Source organism: Hippocampus zosterae, chromosome 12 (genome assembly GCF_025434085.1).
Source record: "Hippocampus zosterae strain Florida chromosome 12, ASM2543408v3, whole genome shotgun sequence".
Taxonomy (NCBI): Eukaryota; Metazoa; Chordata; class Actinopteri; order Syngnathiformes; family Syngnathidae; genus Hippocampus; species Hippocampus zosterae.
Window position 1 is genome coordinate 12,800,523 of NC_067462.1, and position 23,907 is coordinate 12,824,429.

At 40.1% G+C, this 23,907-nt stretch overlaps 1 protein-coding gene across 1 annotated transcript in view; it reads right to left on the reverse strand.

Moving 5' to 3' along the window:
* The window catches only part of epha6 (eph receptor A6), a 121,786-nt gene that overhangs the window by 90,364 nt on the left and 7,515 nt on the right, over positions 1 to 23,907 (reverse strand). Inside the window, exons 2-3 of the mRNA XM_052082088.1 lie at positions 19,598 to 19,662; positions 3,288 to 3,951 (exon numbers count right to left, since the gene is read on the reverse strand). Coding sequence (XP_051938048.1) covers positions 3,288 to 3,951; positions 19,598 to 19,662 — 729 coding nt within the window. The remainder of the gene's footprint in view (positions 1 to 3,287; positions 3,952 to 19,597; positions 19,663 to 23,907) is intronic.

Consider the following 23,907-nt stretch of genomic DNA (forward strand, 5'->3'; position numbering starts at 1 on the left):
TAATATACAATCATCACCTCCTCTTTCTTTTTAATTAAGTCTGAAGGGCCACGGCTGTTAAACTGAGATGTTCCTTTGGAAAATGTCACGGTGTGAGTGTCCCTGTAGTGTGACCTGTAAGTAAACACCCTCCCCACTTTGTTTGTTTTCCAGAAAGACGGTTCTTGTTTTTATTTTTTTTTCCTTCAATATTTTCTGTTTTATGATTTTGGACTCTTTTATGTTGCCGTTCATTTTGCTGAAGGTTGCTTTGACATCTATATGGATGAGATGATGAACCTTTGTGTCATTCTACTGAGAGGATCTGCGTGTGTGTGTGTGTGTGTGTGTGTGTGTGTGTGTGAGAGAGAGAGAGAGAGAGAGCGAGGGGCACTTCTCATCAGGAGGTTTGACATATTGACAGATGTGTGACCTGACTGTCTACATGCTGTAAATCGGGGCTGTTTTTTAAATCTCTTTGGCATTAACGATATCGGTCAAGTGTTTGGGACACTTTCTCATCATACTAATTGAGAATGTGTGTCCAAACCTTTAACTGGCACATTATGACATGTTCTTGAACAGTCTTGTAATCAGAGATGAGGCTTATGGATCAAAATAGAATACAGACTGCAGGAGCTTGCTAGATATATATTTGAACGACTGTAAATAGTAAAGTAAAAATGATTGCTTTAAAAGTGCCATTAAAAACTACAAACGACTTTTTGCAATGTACTGCAAGAGTATGATTGAATGAGTCAATGATTAGTGTGGCTGTCATTTTTTTCACGCCACAGAAAACTTGCGGTGAGGTCTTTTGAAAGGACCTCACGGCCAGTCTTAGTGTGGCAATATCAAACAGCTAGAATATGAACACATTCAGACCTCTTCACAGGGCTAAGTTGAAATCAATGAATGAAGGCCGAACGGGGGGCAGTAATGTGTCATCATAAAATGCATCACAGTAGATGAAATGCTCTCCCCGTAGCATGCGTGTCCATCGGACATTCACATTCTTAATTGTAACCACGATTAGACAAGTGGAGATTAAATGATAACGGGTAAGCCTTTAAAAAGGAAATGATTCTAAGTCATTTTCAACCATTTTTCTTGCTCCTTTGCAGCAGAGCAATTCCTAAATGGCATTATCGTGCATCAAAAGGAAGACATTTTGACAAAACACTGATCCAAGAGCAATGATACAGAAATCTATGCACATTTGGAAATATAATACTTATAATGTAGTGAATGTTAGCTTGTTCACAAAAAGAAATTATATTATTATTGCGCACTTCATCAGATTTATATATATATTTATATCAGTTTGATTTGAACTGACACAGCTGAACTTTTGCGTCTTAAGCAGACAACAAGTAGTCCTTATAAACACATCTTTGAAATATTGACACTTGTCTTCCTGCTCGAGTCTTGTCAGCCCTTCTTAAAAAGGCAGCAATGAACATGGCTTGCAATTCCATTGCTGAGCTTGTGGAAAAACGGCATCAGCTAACGTAAGCTTCCAAAATGTGTTGCTCATCGACTGACAGGAGATGGATAGAAGACATAGTACAGGGTACAGCAATTGACCTATCTCTATCGTACACACATATAACAGAAAGCGGATGGTGGAGATTCACCACATTACAGGATCATCTGTACCATCAAAAACACACAAGAGGTGCTTTTAACACACAATGCGTTGACTGCAATGTTGCTTTTTGAAAACTGCAAATCATAGAACACTGTAGAAGCACAATGGGTTAAACACATTTTACAAATGAGCACAAAGCATATCCCTATCGTGGCATTGCCTTCTAATTTGTTTTGCATCTGCACCAGCAAATTTGATACTCAATGATGGCATACACTTATCACAATGTGAGCAATGGACTGTGCAATACAAGACAGGGTAAGAAGAAATGAGATGCTCCGGTATAATCCCAAAACAAATGTGTTATTTATTCGATCGTGATCCAGACCAGGATCTAGAGTTGTAGTTTTTATCCAAGGTTTATTTATAATGATCTGCAACTGCACCGCAACAAATGCGAGGTCATAAAATGGATGTTGCCAACTTTGACAAAAACAAATGTAAACCTCTCAGTAGACTTTAATGAATGTGTCTCTGCATTGTGCCAGGGATAATCTAAAAATCTTATTAGACAGCTGCGGTTCAAACTGCTACCAAGTCAGTGTGGATAACTTGCAACAGCAACGGGGCCCCTGCGGTGGCAGGCGGTGTGCACAGTACAGATGCCCGATCCCACCCACACACAGAAGCCCATTCAACCCAAGAGAAAACAAACATTGCAAATCCACAAGTCACGTCACAGACAATCCTTAAAATCCAAGTATAGAGTCATCGGACAGACAAGTAGATTGGATCGATCGATTTATCTATAGCTGTCGATACCAGAAAACATCTTTACGGCGTACTATCAACCCTGCACAGGTCCAAAATGACATTAGCTGACATGTTAACCCCGAGAAGTTAAGCAGCAAATAATAAGATGGAGGCAGAAAAATGAAAGAAGGCAGTTCAAAAGCAGCGGAAGGCAGCAAGTTGTGAAACAAAAACAAACAAAACAAAAACTCTGGCGGTAAAGAAGAATTGTTGAACTAGATTTTTTAAAAAAAATCACACATATCCATTGAACTAGATAGACTTGTTTTAAATATCGTATTAACAGGCTGGGTGGATATAGCCATCTGGTTAGGTCATTGATCCACACTATTTATTATAGGTTTTATTAGGTTCGCAGGTGTGCTGGAGTCAAGCCCATAACATATATAAATATTGTGAGTTGTTTTTTTCCCCCCTTCTTGATCAATCGGCATTAGACAATAGCTAAATTTCATCAAATATCAATTTTCTGAGGAAGAACGTGTGTGCTTTCCTTTCACCCTGTAATTAATGCATACTTTTTTTCTGCTTCTTACTTTAGTGTGCTACTGCTTTCGGAAACTCCAACTCCCTCATCATGGTGGAAAATTTTCTTCCCCTTCACTGGTTAATTGTTTTAATTTCCCCATCTCTATTAGTTTGAATCTCTACTAAGTACACACTACTCCACCCAACTCTACGCTACTCCACAACTCCGTCCATGCATCCCTCCCCCTCTACTTCTATCGGCAGCATGAACCTGGCTGATCCCTTACACCTGATCCTGAGTCAGAGGTTGCGTCAGACCCTTCTGCACTCTACGACGCAAAACAAATGTAAAGACTTATAAATACGTCATGGGTCGGCAGTCGTAGCGGGTTTTCTTGATGTATCTGTAAGTCATGGCGAATAAGAGTAAACTTACCAATGCAGGAGCCGGCGATCTCCTCATACCCGACACTGCAAACACATCTTCCAAGGGGGACTAACCAGTCCCCATCAGCTCCACAGAAGAGCTTGGGTGTGTCCCTTTCTTCAGCATGATCAATACATGCCCCCCTCACCTCCACCAATGAGGATGAGTCCACACGTGGCACCGTGTCTGGAAACGAGGCCAGGTTTCTCAATGTGAAAGGGCATTTCTTATAGTAGACTCTCACTGAGACCAAAGCGATGCAGGCCCCGATGTCCTGGAATGCAAGATAAAAGCCATTCTTGGTCATGGGTCCCACCTCGCGCACCTCAGTGTTGAGCTTCAGAATGCGGTCTCCGAGATCCATCTGAGTGAAGCTCTCATCTGCGGCAATGGTGTCGATCTTAGTGTATTGAGCAGGTTTGAATTTTATGCCATGTGCCTCATCAGTCTCATAATAAAAGAGGTTGAAGGTCTCCTTGCACGTGCCAGAAACCCAAGGGATGGAGTTGCAGTCGCGTAAGGTGAAGCGAAGCTCCACGTAGATTTTTTGGGCTGCTTGCCGAGAAATCCAGTTGGATCGAAGCCAGTTGTTCTGGTTGGGCTCCATCACGTTGCACACCTGAAAGGTATGAATGGGCCGATTGTGCTCATCCATCTCTGTGATGGCATCCCACTATGGAGGGAAAATAAGAGGTTTGGGTAGAAGTGAAGAAAACAATTTAATTTAAATACCATCAATTTAAATACACAACATCCTAATCTCATGTAGGGTTAAAATGTTGACACAAGTGTTCCTATGAGCCGATGAAATGTCTCTGATGGGTGAAAAAAACTAATTCAGACCACTGGGTAATATTTGCCTTTGTATATTGTCATTGTCAGACGGAAAAACCTCTTATGTCAAAATTTATATTTTTCCACAAATGGAAACTATTTGTCGGGGCTCTTGTGTTTTGTTTTGTTTTGTTTTTTTAAACCAATTACTCATCAGCCTAAAGTGTTGAAAATGGCTTGCTATCTTTGACAATATAACGTTCGCAGCACCACAAACATTTTTTTCGAACATGGGGAGGAGTGGTTCCTGAAAAGTAATGGTTTTGGAGATGCAAGGGTTCCCTTCAATATTCCCTTCATCAATCATCCAACATTAAGTTATTTTAACTGACTTTCTCTGGAGCTGCCAAAAGTCGTCCATGCTCAAACTGGGTGATCATGTCACACAGTATGTATGATTAATTCCAATCTTTTCCATCAAGTCGCCCAGAGCAGAGCTGTGAACTTAAGGTACTTGAGTCAGTACTCGGGAACAACCTAATTTGAAATTGGGCCAATAAAACTCTTCTTATGAACAGATATCTGAAAGCTTTAAATACACACAATGCATGTAACACAAAATATATGACATGGAACTCATCCATCACACGTATCGCTAGAATTTGGAAAATATTTTTCATCTGTCTTTTTGCTTTGCTGAGTCCCTCTAATTATGCAAATGGCAACAGATAAAGGAGCACATGATACAACATATTACGGTAAGCAGTTGATCCTGTCGCTGACCTGCACAATAATGTATACGTTTTCACTTGGCCAAATATTTTCAAATCCTTGGCATGATAACAGCTGTGCTGAGAGAGGAAATAAAAATTGTGTTCTCCAGCGCTTGCTGTAGGACAACAGAGCAAGCCAGTGAACCCCTTCCCCCCAAACTAAAAAGCAATGTAGCAATGTCAGACAGAGCCCTGAGCGACTCTCCCTTAGAATAGTTTATTATAGCGCATCATGACTAGGTCAGAGGAGGATTGAGGATATCATCTAGTATCTTATAAAATCCAAGTGATTCTTATTATTAGACAGCTGTCTTTAATAAAAAAGACATTTGCTAGACAACATGGATTTCAGCCCTCTTTAACCTCTTTTCATCCGGCAAGTACTTCACATTATTGTTCTAGTAAAATTGTGACCTCCTAGGTATGTCAGAACATAAATTCATGTTAATATACAGCCCAGTATACATTGAAGTCTATTCATGAGCATGTATAAAATAGCTCAGAACCGGTTTCCATATTTTTATATTCCTCATTACAGCATTAAAGTGTACATTGCTGGCTGAAATTGCCAGGATAGGCATAACGATGGTTTCTGTATGTGAATTTCACCTCATATACGCAACATGAAACCCACCGTATTTACACGAAATTCTGACATTGCAAATGTATATATGACATTGGATTTTTAAATGCAGTCCAAACTGAGGCTTACTGTTATCATTAATTGTCTTGTCTTTGGCCTCAAAAAAGCAGAATGACTGTAGATTGAAGATACCTCACCATATTTAGATTAGAAAAATCGAATTACCTTGTGATACGTTTTCCCTCCATCAGTTTCCCTCATCTATCTCATCCATCCCTCTTTTCCCATAACTTATGCGTGGACCGAAAGATTTCTTCACTTGGTCTTTTTCTGTGCCATACAAGTGTACCCATTGATGAGTGTCTGTGTGTGTGTGTTGTGACTGTCACTGTGATTGAGATATTTTTATTCAGCGCGAGTCTCCCTCTGTGATGGATAAAAACGTTCACATTTAGAACGCGCACCTATAGAAACACACGCCCACACAGTAGGTACAGAAATAGGTGTAGGGAGATGAATGAAGAGTGTGCAATCATTGGGGAACTTGATGGCAGCTCTGTGAGTTTATGAGCAATACAATAAGAATTAAGTGTGTGTGTGTGTGTGTGTGTGTGTGTGTGTGTGTGTGTGTGAGCTTGCAGGCAAACTCCAAACTGGACTTTCAAGTTCACTGTGATATTTGGCTCTCATTTTTCAGTTTTGGAGCATCATCATCACTGCAGGCATCACATTGGGCTGTACTTCATGTTACTCAGGTTCAAAAGAAAAGTAAGACTGAACAAAACATTTTGCAATACAGTTGAGGATCCCAACAAGCCTTTTAAACTGTTTTTTCATGAATAAATTTGATGATAAAGACCATAAGGGCCCATGACTGAGAGGGGCACGAGGAAACAGTATGTTCGATTTGTAGCATTGGTGTGGAGGGGCTCACAGTAAGTTTTTGTCACGGGGTAACAATTCCCCGGTGGCATTCATGCGTGAACAGTTTCGATGTGGTCGATTGATGATCTGCTGGAGCTATGCGTATCTCTCACCCAACGTCAGCAGGGACCGACTCTCGTTTCCCTGTGACCTTATATACATGATAGGTGGTGTTGATTAAATCCATTACTATGCAAAAAAGAGGATCCACCATACTTCTTTGTAATGCGAATCACAGATAGACGCGATAGATTGAAGTCATTTGTTGAAAATTGATTAAGTTAGGAGAGCTGAGAATGCCGAGGCCTGGGAATTTATGTGCTCTTTTTAAATAAATGAAGGGAAATAAGTTTTTAAAAAAAATCAGATTAATCGATGAATAAAAAAAAAAAATCATCAACCGTATTAAAATAAGCATTAGCTCGAGCTCTGGTCTTATTCCAACAGAGTTGAATGCACTACAGCTTCATTTAAAAGGAATGAAACGAAACACTAATTGGGTCGAAGTCGGCTGTGACCACACCCACCACGGTGCAGCCCTCCCTCTTGCAGATCCATGGCGCATGCTCTGTCAAACTACCATCATCGTGTCGAACCAATCTTCATGCAGAAATGTTCCACATGCCTGCTGAATTTATGCTGTTCATGAAAATAGATCCTTCTGTGTTTGCCAGACTTCTGTTTTTCCTTTTGTATTCATTTTTTTAAACGGAATTATTTTAAAGCATCAAAAAACATTTTTGGACACCATAGAATACTGTAATTGCAGAGTAGGGTTCACACTCAAGCTGGCCCTTCGTTGGGCTTTGACTGTCTGATTTTGATCCACATTAGCAAACCACTGCAAATAAGAAATACACAAATAAAGACGCTACGAAGCAAACATTCGTAATGGCAGTATAATGGTTATGTCTGATGTTTTAAATGTGAGGATGATATGACATTTAGGGATAGTGGTTATCAATACATCACATTCTCTTTAGAGCGCAGCACACACACACACACACACACACACACACACAGACAGGCGGTGTCCCACTACCTATTACCAGTACACCTCTAAATCAATAATGGCAAGTGAACAGCGGCGAGCAAATGAAATCCAAAAGACCCTGCGCTACTCTCATTCCAACATCCATCACCGTAAATGGCTAGCCGGCAGGGTGGAGCCAGAACAGCCATCAGTCATCGCTATGGTGATCTCAAGAGTGTTCTCACAAAAGTGACACCTGGTTGGTCAAGGCCTTAGCCATCCTCCAAAGGGCACTGAAGATAGAGTTCAGCCCATATTACCCTTTAAGGCCTGCTCAGGTTGAGCTGATAAGTGTGTTTTTTTTCTTTTTTTTCCCCTTCGGTGTATGGCACTGACAGTATTACACATGAATAAACTAAACTGGCAAAAAAGTGTGTGTTTTTTTTTTTAATCACTCCAACCATATTTTGATCATGGTGTCAAATCTACAGAAATGAGGACCAAGAGCATTACAATTTTGTCAAGCATTATATACGGCTTATAAGAACATTACATTTATGATGTGTAATAAATATTCTCTGTAAAAGGAAACTTTTTTAGATGTGACCAATTCATCATTTTCTTTTTAAAATTTTATTTAGGGGTCGTAGAAGCATTTGCGCTGCCTTGTGTTTATCGTATTAAACATAGTAAAGATCAGCTTATTGACCCGAGACCAAATGAATGGTTCTGTACTTTCTTCAAATCCTCAGTTGTCGGAGTTCTAAAAATATACAACAGCAAAATAAATAGTTTTAAAACAACAACTCCACTGAAAGTATTCCCTCTTTAAGCAAATAGCCACAGTGCTCAGATATGAGACAAGAGAAGAAACAGAAAAGCAGGTATCTTTCAGGTTCCGAGTTTGCTTCACTGTCCAATTTTGGGGCGATTTTTATTTTTTTTTTTTGGGGGGGGGGGTCTGTCCTTTTATGTTTCGGGTTGTTCCTGCCAACGGCATTTCGGTGTTGGGCTCTTGAGTAAAGATTGTTATTATTTGAACTGTATCCTGCGGGTGTCTCTTTGTCTGAGTCTTGGTTTCATGCAGGGACAACAGAGACAAGACAAAAACAAAAAACAAAAAAAAAAGGCTGATCACGACTGAGTATGTGTTACCAGCTGAGGGCAATGAGCAAGACCACCTATCAAGATGTTATTGATTGCTGCAAAGCAAAATATCCCCACTCAATATTAATTGGCCTTGCAGCTTCACATATGTAATTAAATTGCTGTGGCGTAAGATGGCAAAAGGGAGGTACCCTTACATAGTTACCTTTAGCATAGCGACTTTGCTCGACAGAGATGATGCTTAATTAACCTTGTGTCTGTGTTGCACACTTGATTAAAACAAGTTATCAGATTAAATAATTACATCATTTAGTACTATGTTGACTGCTACAATATCATCCAGAAAGCATCAAAAATATGTGATAGCTTTGAGCAACCATATTACGGTTGAAAAAAAAATACAAATAAAAAAGAGGCGGGGGATGCTAACTGGGTTACTTCTTTTCAAGGGTGGCGTTTTAGATGGGGCACTGAAAAAGGGATTTTACCAGACTACAGGGACACAACAATCACAGATTAACAAATTATAACGGTTTTAAGAGTCTGCCTTTCAGTTGAAATAAACTTTGTTAATTTCACATGTATAAAATGAAATACAGTACACTTTGGGGTTGTTGTCAAAACCAAATGAGAACCAGTGCTGTGGGTCATCCAAGGAGTGTTACAAGACAACATCTGCTGCAGGTTGTTCCAGTAACATTACAGACCGTGTAAAGTGTCAGAGATTTGTTTTTAAATACAGTTGACATGATTCTGATTTGTTTAGATTTTATTTGTATTTGTTTTCTTGTGTGCGTTTTTTGTAATTTTCATTTTGTTTTCATCACGTCACCGCCTTGGTCCAATGTCTTCTTCAATCAGCTCCCTCCACCTCTTTGTGTCTTGCTTGGATTGAGATCCATGGTTTTTGTTAGTCTTTGTCGGATCGTTGTTGCTGTCACGTTGTTTTGTTTCTCATGGAGTTGTGTTTTATTTCCTTTTGTTTTGGTGTTACTGTGAATTGTGTTCTATTGAGGACTTTTATTCGTGCTTTCGATTTAGTTTTTTTCCAGAGTACCCTTGTAGGTGTTTTTGTTCAAAAATGAACAAAATGCTCCCTGTTAGATGTGACAGCCAGTGCGGAACAGATATCTTCCAGCCACCGCAAGCTTTAAGTGGATATATTTTTGCAGTCCAAAATGTAGATATGCAAATGCACACTTGACAAAGTCGCATCCACTTTTCTATGTTGTTGAAGTGATATTTGGTTGACAGTCGGCATGGTTTCATCACATTCAGTGGACATGCAGCATTTAAGAGCGGAGAAAAAAGATTGCCTTTTCACAATTTTGAAACCTCTTGGTGATTTTTTAAAATTTACAATTTGACAAGGTTGTTGAATTCAGAACACTTTTCACTTGACAGGGACTTTATCATGACATCATGATCAGTGATCAAGTCTACTATGCTGATTCGCATAGAAATTGACCATGGTTGGATTATGGACACAGTATGCATCACTGTAAGCCATTTAACAGAAACATGAGTTGCGCCACAGTGGGAGAATGATTTGTCAAACCTACAGTAAATCTCCCAAAACATCCACAAAGGTGAAAATGTCAGTGCATTTAATTACCAAAACAATTGATTTAACTGAGCAGAATTTGTTGATGTAATAGTGTAGAAAGAAAAATAATAATAAAATAGTCATACCGGTTTAGTAGTAACAAAACTGATTCACGCTGAAAAAAAATGGTTAACTCTAATACTTATCACCATTTTTGATCTCATTTGCCTAAATAGTGATGAGCCGTTCACCTCCACCACTCCAACTGAGTGACTCCTCATTTGCGGATACAAACAAGTAACCTTTTGCCCGGCCCGGTGTCAGCCCACCAGCAGCTTTGACAAAATATGCGTGGGAAAATGAAGAGCTCGTTGTTTTACATATCTATTTTTGCCAAAGATGCAGAGGCAAGAATGTCAATGTGTGCTTAGCATCCTCTGATTGATGTGAGATCAAAGTGATGGCTGCACAGTCGTGAAAAACACACACACACACACACACTTGAGGTACAACTATAAAATTTCGATAAGACCGGGCCTCCCAGCTAGAGGAAAGCATGCAGCACGCACACATACAGTCAATACAGAACATTAATTAAAAGTTGAGTTATCCTTTTCTTATATTCCAAACAAAAAAAAAAGGGATCCGTATATCTTATTAAAAGCTTGCTTGGGGCTTTTCGTGAATGTTAATGGTGTTGGCATTTACAGAAATAAGTAAAACTGATATGAGACGACTTCCCGTACCAACTGCACCCGGCAGCAGACCTTTAAAAAGCGTTTATGTCCAGTAGATCTTCAAATCTGCACTTCTAACTCACAAGTGTAGTCAAACGCTCGAGTCAATGATGGAGACAACTTCAGCTTCCTCAAGTCTCGAAAAGGTCATTGCCTTCTCATTCTCCCACGTTTCCTCTTGAACCTTAATCAGTTCAATTTAATTGGACACAAAATTATATTTACAGTTAAAGCTGTTCGACTGACTGGGCTGCACACATTCTAAAATAATATACACTTCGATAAAGACGGTAAAACCTTCATGGAGAAAAACAAACGCATTCTCTTTGCATTTGTATCGTTCCTTCCCTTCAAAGTACACATCAGCATTTACTACCGTTTGATTCCCTATCTTGAAAGACGCAGTGCATAGCGTGTATCGTTGTTTTAGGGTCAGCTCATTATGTACAGTATCTTCAGTGTGCGTTTGAGTACAGCGCTGCTTTGAAGGGACAACACAATCAAATCCACAGCGTACCGTCTTGGCGTTTTCTCCACCTGCCACTCACTTGTGGGGAAAAAAGTTGTCAGAGAGAAGGCGAGAGATGAAATGAAAACAAAGAAAGAAATGACATGGAGGTGCAGACAAACAGGACAGCGAGTCAAAGATAAATAGGCAAACACTGCAAGACTGTCAGGGTGAGAAAACCCTAAGTGCTCGTTTGAGGAAATAATTACATAAGAATAAACAAACACTTCTAGAAGAGGATGTAATTGTAAAAAGGCTGAAAAGCTTTTAGAAGGGACTAGTTGAAGTACTGGTTTTCCAGTTCCAGTCAACAGTCCTTGGATTACAATTTAAAGCAAAGGTCAAAATTGATGATACTAAAGGAACATAAAAACGGACGAAAAAACAATTACGTCATAGGACCAAAGACTGTTAAGAAATATGAAGCAATTTCAGACGTCTTCTAAGAAAGGGGTCTCCAACCGTCGGTCCGCAGACCGGTACCGGTCCGCGGGGCATTTGGTACCGGGCCGCACAATAAGAACTTACATTAATTCCGTTGTATTTATTTTGGAATACAAAATATATTTTATTTTGATAAAATTCTCCGTTACATCCGACTGTGTCACTCTTGACGCACGACAAACGACGCTTCTCCGTCATGTGACCGATTACGCCAAAAAAAAAACGCCGGAGCTTGCTAAATGAGTAAAATAAACTGCTGGAGATTGCAAATAACGGCGGCCTTAAAAGTACTTTTGAGACAACAACTCTGCCGGTGTTCTGGATTCAAGTTATGGCTGAATACTCTGAGATCGCCACTATAGCACTATTTCCGACATGCTACCTGTGTGAGGCGGGGGTTTTGTGCAGCAACGGCGACTAAAACAAAATTACGAAGTAGACTCAAAATAAAGCACACACTTCAGGTGTCATTGTCTCCAATTACCCCGAGATGGGACCGCCCGGTTGCAGAAAATCAAGCTCGGGGCTCACACTGATTCAGCATTGTGGCGAGCTGACATTTTCATACACTTTGAATATCGTATTTTGAAAGCATTAAACATTACCATTGCGATCAGAGTGTTGCGGCCAGATTAGACGCTCCTCGTGGTCATTATTACCTCATGAAAAACACCACAGTGTTCATGCAGCTCTTACCATATTATTTTGTAGTATTTATCCGCCACACCTTAAATGCAGGTCCGTGAAAATATTGTCTGACATAAACCGGTCCGTGGGGCAAAAAAGGTTGGGGATCCCTCTTCTAAGATATTTCTCATTAGATTTTGTCGTAGAGCAGTTAGGCAGAAGATCAGCCTCTTGTTCTGTTTGTTCAAATCCCTGCTTAGGAAATAACTGCCCCCACACCCTCCCACCACCCACCTCCCTAAGCGGTGCTTCAGTAAGTGTTTGAAACCGAGTAGAACCCGGTACACTGACCGATTGTACCAGCACAGACCATTTTTAAAATACACCCAAGTGGATGTGATGTAGTAAATCAAATACACTTGGCTCTAGGGATTCAAACTGTACTCACACCTCAATAAAAGCATAACAACGATATTATCGCACAGTAAGAACATTCCCATTGGAACATAGCTACTTCTTCAATGATTTTTCAGTAAATCTGTAACACATTTTCTCTTTGGGCCAATGTCCCACACAGCCATTACATTTTATATTAACTGGTCAAATAGATTTGTAATCATTTTCAACAAATGTGTGTTTTTTTTTCCCAACGAAAAGGCGTGCAGTGACGGAGAGGGGAAAAATAATCTTTTTGATACATCTTTCAATGGCTCAATTGTGCCTGTCAGCCTTTCTGGTGAGGTGAAGAGAGACGTCTTTTCTCCCCAAAGCCTACTGACTCCAGTGTGCAGGAGCTAAACTAGCTTGACTGGAAATGAGCGCAGACAATATGGGATTGTCTGGTCTGTTCGATCAATTAGGCCAGAGGGAGCAGAAGATGCATAGCCAGAGAGCGCAAGTGGTAAAGCGCAGCTTTCAGCATCTTCTGACCATATAATATGTTAAGTGCATTTCAGAAAGCTTGCCAGACTAATCGTTCGACCCCAGTGAAATTGTATCCCTCTAACAGGCACCAAGGTCTGACCCCAAATACCCAGGCCCACTCTCTCTTATATGGCAGGATCCAAAAGGACTGAGAGAAGCAAGCTGAGATGGAAACAAGATGTTTCCCTTTCCCATCACTGCACACAAAACACGTATGCAGAAGACATACTGTAATGTAAATATGTCAGCTCCATATCGTTTGGGAAAAGGACCCAATTTTTCTATAACTTATAAATGTCTTTTCAAAGTTTGTATTGCGACTGGCTGGTAAGCAGTTCAGGGTGTACCCCGCCTACTGCCCAAGGACAGCTGGGATAGGCTGCAGGATACCCGCGACCCTTTTAAAAAGAAGTGGATGGATGAATACATTCAAGGATTGCACAAAACTGCTGAACAGTGAATCCCCCATTTCCCTCCCCCCAGCCCCGATACTTTTTAATATTTGGGTTTAGGATTTGTTTTCCCATTTTCCTCCATGCTTTTTATGAAGAAAAACATATATTGAATGTTTATCTGTGATTTCAGAAAAAAATGGGTCGTTAAAAAAAAAAAAGAGAATGCTTTTTAATTATTATTTTTTTTGTATTAATCTCATTTGTGGGGTCCCTGTTGCACACATGTATTGGTTTTGATTTAGAAAACACATGAACATTCCAATTGTTTTTTCTGTGATTATTAAGAGTAAAATGACTTTTTGGTGATAGGCTAACAATAGCAATGACTGTGAGTTATGATGTATCTTCCACATGTCCACAAGCTTGCTTTTTATTGATCACATTGATCAGCAGCAATAAAATGTCAACCTTGCATCGATCATTCTTTCTTTGCAGTATTTCCATTTTTCCCTCAACTATTTGACAGCGCCAAGTTGCATTTTCATCAAACCCCTTTTCGTTGGTGGCCTGACATGTGTGCGTTAAAACAATACAACAGGTGAAGATTGAGCATTTTGTTCTCTTTAGATATCAAAATACAATAAAAGTCATGGCGTGCCAGTATCTTCCTTTGGTTTTCTCTCGGACCACAAAGAGTGAGACAAATGGATGTGTCAGAGCTTGATGGAGCGCTGTGATTGCTCTGCTAGGTGCAAGGCCATTACTCGACAATGTAGGCAGCGGCAGAGACAAATCCTGTTTGAATCAACCACACTTAATCTGTGGAACATGACAAGACGTTTCAGATAGCAAAGACAGCAACTGAAGGAAGACCGTGACCTTGCTGAGAATTCGGAAATGGGCAAATATTCATTGCTTGGTTTCAAATGTTGGTCTCTTCTACCATGTTTGTCCCTCTTGAGTGTGACACATCAAAATTGTTTTTTTTTTAATCTTAAAATAGTTTTATTTTGAAATAATCAATTTCAAGATAGGGTAATCGATTAAAATTAAAAATTATTGAGTTGAAAAAAAAACAACTCAAATTTTATTTAAAGCTAATAATATGCAGTATTGAACAATCAGTCTGGTTTTTGCTTTCCTATCTGTCAACAATTCTTCAAAGGTTTCAGATCGGTGATGATGAATGAAATATCCAATCATTTACTCCTTCCAGTTACCTCCCCTGTACTCCTCACATGGTGAGGGTTAGCCCAAAAAGCTGTCAGCGAGATGCCGAATGGGAGCACATTAGCTCTCAGCCCCTGTGTGTCCCTGAAAAGAAACAAGCCAATTAAGAAATCCCCCGCTACTGCTTAAGCCCAGTTATGGCAGAGGTCACCGGGATGAACGCTGCCATGCTAAATCATCCTACCTTTTTCAAAGCCTCCGTTGGGGGAAGCTGAGTGTTTCCAGATTATTCCTCTTTTTTCCCCCCACTGCTGGGCATCATGCAATATGCCGTCGGAAAACTACCTCAGTCCTCTTCAAAGGACAACATTTACTCAGTAATCGTATCAGGTGTGCAGACAGTGCTTTGAGATAGGACGAAGGTTGGTTTTTCGGTTGAGCATTGCGATAAAAAGTCTTTCTTAAGAAACTGTAGAACGATCCGAGTCGAGTTTATTCGTGAACTCTTTATTAGTTGCGACAGGAAGAAGTGGCATCCACATCAGCTTGGTGTGTGAATTCTACTGTCGTAAAACGTACTGCTACAAAAGATGTTGCGACACCGCTGCGACATTTGCATTATGGGACAGAAACTGCCTTTAAAATAACAGAAACAATTTGACCTGCTGTTTCATTCTTTCAGCACCACTTTGCTGCCTTGCATATATTCACGTGCAAAGCTTTTCTTGAATAAATGAGTCCTGTCAAGTGGGAGGAGTTATAATGTATACGATTGCCTGAGATTTACCGAAAAACTGTACCAACGTGTCACTTATCGACAAGACTAATTCCTTCTCCTCATGACGGCATTTGTAAAATATGGTGCTTTGGACTTTGCTCCACTCTGCCCCCTCCCTCATCTCAATTCACCCATACGGCACATGGGAAATGACTCATGCATATTTCAGCAGAGTGTTTGCCCATCCGGACTGGGACTTAATGTGGCTCCATGCAGACGCCAGATCAGAGCTCTTTACCTTCACCTGACTCAGTCCGTCCTTCATTCATTCACCTTGAGCTTTTTCACGATTCGTCATAGCTTTGATAATGGAAAAGAAGGCCCACGATTTAAGTTATATACCTCACTTGCCCCAAAATTATGAAATTGCACATACAACTCTCACCTTCTCTCTCATCTTTTTTGTGCGTAATTTCTTGAAAGCCTACCGTGACAGCAATAACTACAGTAATTGACACTGCGTCCATGAACTTCCATGTATTATTTAATGATGATAATAATGATAACAATAATAGTTATGATTGTTATAATCATTATTATTATTGTTAGTTTTTATTATTATCATCATTACTGTTAAAAGGAGGTTCATACATTTGAAATTGTGAGTCACAGTTTATATGTCAACCTACCACTGGTACATCCCTGGCAGGCAGCTACAAGGTGGCTCACTCAACTGGCCTGATACCAGGCTGTGTCTAATATGGTGGGGATTGACTTCCTCTTGCCAGGTCCCAGGAAGAGAAGGGGATTTAAAGTATTTTACCTCCCAAGATCTTCACACCTTCCCTCAGGCCCTCTCACCTTGATGCCTTAAATATTAATGCTAAATCCATGGATAGTGGATGAGAGAGCTGACAGCTGAATCATGGAGGCGGTGGCCTCCTCTTGCCTTTTTCTCAATACTCTGGCTGGCTGTCACCACGACCTACATGATGTAATCACCCCTGATATGGGTTACTGCAAATGTTGCATGGAGAGAGACGAGTGCACAGAGGAACAGGGGGGACCTCAGGGATTCTGCTGAAGAGGATCATTTAAGTAGTCGATACTCAAAGTATGAGAGACTCAGGTCTTAGAGATGTGGGAGAAGTGCCTGCATGAAACATTGTGTTACATACAGTGCATAAAAACATGGTGTCAAACTCAGATTTTTGTCATGAGCCACTTTGGCACTCAATTATTGTTCAAGTGAGTGTAAAGAGGGAAATAAAATTATTAGAGCTGTCAAACGATTAAAATATTTAATCTAATTAAAATGCAACTATCATAATTAAGTCAAATTCACCCAAAAATGATTGTGATTCCTCAGGCATTGTTTCTGAATTTCCTTTTATATTTTTTTGTCTTATTTTTCCCCCATTTTAATGCTCTCATCAACATGGAATCATGAATCAGTTTTCTATGTGCAAAATGCAAATATTTACTGAAATAATTTCAATTTTCAATTTTACATGAACATTTTTCACTTGGAGCAATTATTCACACATAATCTCACACAATATTTCTGTCCATCAACAACAGTGAAAAAAAATATTTTGTCACACAACAGCTGCTTTAACAGCTCTTTTTATGGAATCAAAACAGAACAATATAACATTATAAAGTGCACATCTAAGGTAAACTAGTACTCGGCCTATAGTGGATTTAAGCCATGGTTGCATACTTTGTTTTTCTCAAGTTTTCTTTGAACACAGCGGTCAGGCTATGTTGATTCTGTTGGTTCTTCTTGCGCGGAAGTCTCTCTACGGTTTTGTGTAGACATCATTTTGGATGACAACACTTGGTTCGATGGCAACACTGGAGACGTTTTATTTTCACTAGGTCGCTACCACTGCACCGCTGAACTTCACCGTTACTGTCAGACGAACACAGAGAAACTCCACCTGCTCTATTTATATGGACACGGAACACTGTAACCTTCCACACAAAATAGTGCCGAACAAGTAACAATCGCGTCAGTGGCATACATCGTTTACCTTTGTTACAGGTAACTTTGGTCTTGTCAGTGGAGCAATCTGGCAACTTTTTAAAAGTAAACTTTCCATTCATAAACCCTTTAAGTATCCGTTTTCGGTGTCTCGTGCTGTTGTGGCTGGCAAAACAAACGTGTGTGGACCTATGCAGCGCGCTTTTTTTTTTGTTTCTGGTTTATTTATAGAGCAACATAACATCCGCTGTGAGGTGTGCCGCTTTAATCTCGCGAGAAAAAAATTAATCCCGTTAAAATCATTTAAATTAATGCCAATAAAAACGAATAAAAGATATCCTTTATTCGTCCCACACTGGGGAAATTTACAATTTCCTAAACTGACGGCTCTAAAATTTATTGCAAAACTTCATTGACAATTTGTCATTTGTGTACATATTTTAGCAACAATCACAGAAAGTGACATGATTTACTTTCATCAAAGTAAAGTTGTCAGCAGATGTGAGAGGCTCAGCATCTCATCGAGTCAAGTAGGGACGTTGATTTATAGTGAGACACTTTGCTGAGAAGTGGACATGAGCATCATCAGAAGAGGCAGTGACATGCCAAATGTTAAGAAGGGCAAGAGCAATGCCTTGTCTTTTGGTCACTGTTGTTCCACACGAAGGGTAAGCAACAAGAATGTGACTGAGAGAAGCGTTGTTTTCATAAAATTGCGCAAAAATTGTTCCATTTTTGTGGCGGTTTTAGTTTAGCTTATAGTGTTTAATTTGGCAGACGGCAATAAACCTCGCTGGGCATCCTTGCAGATCAAGGGCATTTTCTATCACACGCCCCTGGTGCACCTGATAATTTGGTGACAGAAAGTAGACTAGACTTTACTAGCTCGAGCAGGTCTCAGTTGTGGTGAAGGTGGTGTAATGCAATTTTAGTGGACTTGTGTGTGGGTGGGTCATCTATACAGATGCACAGTTGGGGGTAGAGGGCGCTCGACAATGATCTTTTTGCAGTTGCTGAAATCGTACATTGGCGTGCCGATCTTCTGCAGAGACTCCAGTGCTCCGCGCACTTCACATGAGCGGACTTTAAAAATAATGAGGAGTCGCAACAATTGATTGGCATTTACTTTCACAACAGCACAAACGCCCATTTCTAACTACGTACATCGAAAAAAATACCAAAAGAAAGAAATCTCCACCCATGCACAAAGTTAGATCTTGTACTGGGCACGGAAATAAGGCCCCTAGACTTTTGTTCACTGTAGGTCCACTCAAAAGGAAACAACAATCAGAATATTACTCAGAAATTTGAGGATTATCAAAGAGAGATGATGGGGACGCATAATAGTTTACCTAAGTGTTCTACGATCAAAACTCTGTATAAAAAAATGGAAGAAAAAAATCGATAAAGCAATATTATTATTGAGTGCTGTGAATGGATATTCTGTAAAACGTCCAAATCATTGCCATTTTTATTTAAGTAAAGCAACACCTTCACATGACATGACACCTGTGTTCACATTTTCAGTCAGGTAGGATAGCAGAGTTGTGCTTGAGGCACCTTGTCTGAGCGGAATGGAAATTTCCTTTTTGAGTAGTAGACTGTCATAAATACAGTGTTCGGCACAGTGCATGCAATCATTTTTCTCTTGTATTGGAGCACTGGCAACCAAAGGTGAAATGAGGTGCAAATGCACAGTGAAATTTTATTCACTCAGCATTGCTATGCTCTCCTGTAGATCCTGTGTGTATTAATACTTATTAGAGCTACTGCTGGACATTTGGACTAATAGCCACCCAATTTTCTTCCCCCCCAGTTCACATTTAAGGGAGTGAAATATTGCGGTGACTCGGCTGGGAAGGGAAAGGAAGTGACAAGAAAAGATTGAACCACATTAAAAAAGCCTCCTAAGAGATGCGATCTCATTATGTGTTTCCAAGTTACCTTGTTTCCCATGAGGGCAGAGAGGCGTCTGACCGAAAACAAAGACATACGCGTCACTAGAAATCGATCTAGTCGATGCAACAAAGACCCCGCCACCCCCCACCCCCAATAAAAAAAACAAGCAAAAAAAAAACAACATGGAGAGTAAATACAGTAATTGTAATAGTTGGGCACAGAACCCTTACCCCATTTATAGGATACGTCTTCCATCCGAGCTCTCCTAGCACAGACGTTGTATCCAGCAGCACAACTGAAATGAAAAAGAGGGGGGGGGGGAATCCACCCATTATCCATCTGTCAGCGCACAAAAGTTCAATTTTCACACTGGAAATTGAAATATCAGTCATAAACATGTTCATTTAGGTATTTTATCATAACAGGAATGAGTTTTCTTGGATGAATATTTATCAGCGTGGCAACACAAAAACGGGGAACAACAGTGCTGCCACTTGCCACACAATTTTGGGACTGATAGATTGCCCTCAAATTGCTGTCAACAGTCCGTTCCCTTGCCTGCCATCCACTGTTTTGAGTCATTTTCAGCCACAATCTCGGTTTCCTTTGCTGTGCGACTGAGATATAAACACAAATCCAGCTGGAATCCAACCTTGCTATGGAAATACTCTGTGTTTGAACAAATGATTTGTTTTATAATTGAAAATAGTTCCCATGTGTTTTAACGACATGTCATTTCATCAAGAAATATCCAGAGGACCATGAACGAAAGTTTATTTTCACATTCTTTAGAGATCAGCTGAAATTAGCATGCTTTCAGAGGAGTGGTCCAATCTCATGCAAATGAACCACTGCTCATCCCACTCCCCTTTAATATTTATACCCCTTTAGAAATCCATCCATCCATTTTATGATCCGCATATCCTCACAAAGGTCTCAGGGTGTGCTGGGGCCTATCCCTGTTTTCTTTGGGTAGTACACCCTAACCCTTTGCCAGCCAATCACAGGGCACACATAGACGAACAACCATCCGCACTCACACTCACACCTAGGGACAATTTACAGTGTTCCATTAACACACCATGCAGGTTTTTGGAATGTGGGAGGAAACCGGAGTACCCGGAGAAAACCCATGCAGGCACGGGGAGAACATGAAAACGCCACACAGGAAGACCGGAGCCGGAATTTAACCTTGCACCTCTGCACTATGAGGCCTGTGTGCTAATTAGTCGACCACAGGGCTGCCCCCCTTTAGAAATCATTTCTCAAAAAAAGTGACGAGTGACTTTTAGAAACAGCCAAAACAGGAAACTTTCATCCTTTGTGTCCAGACTGCAACTGAATCACACTTGTGCAAAACTAGGACGATCAGACAGTCAAAACCAACAAGTGTATTGCTATTAAGAAGCACGTTATTTCACCAAGTACCACCTAAAAAATATAGTTTGCGTTCCAAGTGCCATCATTATGACCGATACTGTAATACAGTAGCATTTTAGACTCAAGTGTTCATAAAAAAAAAAAGAATGAACAAAAAAGTTGAGTTAATAATACTGTCAGCCATCCTACCATTTTTAATATTGATGTTGCATTATAGTAATCTAAAACAAAACAGCTATACTGATATGATGATTCAGTTAAATTGGATTCCACATCAGTTAAAGGACAATACTACAGTCATAAAAGTTTCTAAACAAATATTTCTTAAAAATTAGATGGAAATACAACTAGCCTGCACTTGGGCTGTGATTCTTTTACATACTACTAGAGAGAATCTGCATACCACTTCCCACACTTTCAGTTATTGTGTGCATCAGTGCATGTAGTGCATGCAGCAGACCGATCACCAAATCATCAAGAGAAGTCAATTTTAAGGATTCAAGCGTCTTTATTAGGACTGGGTAAGTGTCAATACCAGGTACCAATATCCGGCTGATTCGGCCAAATTTCAAGCTATCGGGTATACATGCGGGATGATGACCAACCAACAAACAATATTATAGACAAGAAATAATGAAGAAAATCTCACATCAAGTAAGTATTCCTTGCCAATAATTGATGCTACTCTAAGGCCGCGACACACCTGTGAATCATCACGCCTACTTCAGAATGATCTGTCATTTAGTTCATTTAGATTTTATGTATTTTAAGTACAAGTAATGTCGGTACTTGGTTTCGCAATCTGAGAAATGTGGTATCGAACATCTCTAGTTTTATCAAGCAATTATGATCAATATTTTTATGCCAATGTCTCGGAGAGATTAAGAAAGAGCAAGAATGATACTGCATGCTACACTTGAAGTGGTTTGAATCGCATAAGAAATGTCTCTGCTCTGAGTCATCAAAGTAGAATCTGATGATAACAGAACCGCACACTTCCTAAATCTGTCCGCGAGCGACTGTTGACTGACAATATTACATGACGAATCGCACACAAACACACACAAGCTTACACACGCGCACTTCTGGCAAATCAAAGCTTTATCAGTGTTTTATAACAACGTCCATGTAGAGCTGTGAAAGTGGCCTGTAGGGCTGCAAGGGGAATACAGTCTGATTATTCCGACCACTTTTTCCAATGCACAATATTTCCTGTATAAATCAGCAGCCATTACACTTGGAGAGTGTGAATTGCATCTGACAGCGCTTCAAATAACAATTCAACGCTGTATACATCATCGTCATTTATAAACTGCTGTGTTCGAGAAGAAAGGAAGTGACATTTACATCTCTGTGGAGGTTCTCAGTCAAGGCTGAGGCAAGCAGAGAAGAAAATGGGATTATTGTTATTTTTTGCGGCAATTATCCAAATTCAGTACCAACCAATTCTAGACCAAGTCTAAAAAGACGTGTAAAAACGTCTTTGGGAGTGAATGTGTTCTGAGCCAATCCAGCACTAAAGGAGCCTACAGTGGTGGTGCAACTGCATCATCGGATTTGTTTGGTTCATTGATGTATGCCCGCCTTCTTAAAAAGCTGATCTGGGAAGACACGCACGCATGCGGCAGCGAGAAGGAGGCGGAGATCCAGTACACTCTTTCGCAAGTTTCTACAGTCCCACTTTCTTCACAGTTTTTCGGCAAAATTATTCCCTCCATTTTTTGTGGCCTACTTTGTAGTAGAGCCGACCGACTTGCATCCATAAATTTGATAAACAGTACAGAGAATAGATGGAAGTCTCTTTTTGTACCCTCATTGTTTTGCTGCATCTGTATCTCGTTTTAAAAGCAGCCCATGTCTGCCTTGCCATGTTCAGTTTTTGTTTTCAACAAATCAGCATTTTACTTTTTTTTTTTACATTTTTCTCATGTCTTTTTGTGACATGAATATTATATTGAGTTACACCTGTAGCTCTCAGTTTTTGTTGGATAATTCATTCCACTTTACTGTCACTCCAAAGAATTCATGTTTTGGATTATTTTTTTCGCGAGTCAGATTTTCCTGGTGAATTTATCCCTGTAGTAGGTTTACCTTTTTGCAAATGAGGTTACCACTGCCTTTTCTTTTTGCTGGTGGCTAATTATTTTTGAATTGACACTTCCTTTGATGTTCAGTGAATGAAGTCAGTAATGTTTTCATTTAAGACGAATTCAAGTGCAGTTCAGAGTTTTTGAATTGGATCATTTCAAGTGTGGAGTCGGTTAAAGTGTGAAAAGGCCACTATGAGGACCCACTTGCAGCTCTCGACTGATCGTATGATGGCCTGATGCATTTCTGCCATGTCAGCGTGAATTACAATTTCTCATCCACACAGAAAATACCTTTTTGATTATTTTCGACACTCAGAAACAGTCTGAAAATTTGCTACAGACACATAGTATGTTACATCTCATGTGACATCATAAAGAATTTCCCCGCAAATTAAGTCAAGACCGACATTGTGTAACATCACAACCACAGTGTGCTACTGAAGTGAGAGTAACAAACCTTCGAAAAGTATTTTTATTCTACAATCAGAAGACTAACCTTTCGCCACCTTGAAACTCACAATATTTATTCAAAAGCCTTTTTACAGTCATGACAAAACAAATAACAGGTGTGCAAATAGCAAGCAGAGCGTAAGCACTAAACTTTTAATTTGCCCCTTACATGAGCACTGATTCATTGGGAAACATGTCCTGCAAGATTACAATATCAATTAATCAATGATTTAGCATCTAGACTGGCATACGAGCCTTTATGTTGAATTTCTTCGACGTTTGCCCTCTCTGCTCTTTGAGTTTGGTTTAATATTTGCTTCACGGTAGCTTGATTTGGAAGAGCTCCCTTTTCTCTCCGTCTTCCTGTTCCTGTGGATGTCACGTCAGGGCCACTGCCAGGTTGAACAGACTAGCTGGCAAAAGCCAATGGTTTAATTGGCCATCATTAGGCCACGTCGCGCTGCTTACCTGGCCAGTACCTTCCCGAGGGGATGGCCTGATTATCGAGGGTTGGCCGGCTTGCTAACGCACTGCGGTGGGTATTTACAATGTCTTTGAAGAAAAATTTAAAATAAAAACACACATCCGATGAATATGAGGGGAGAGAACACTACTCATTT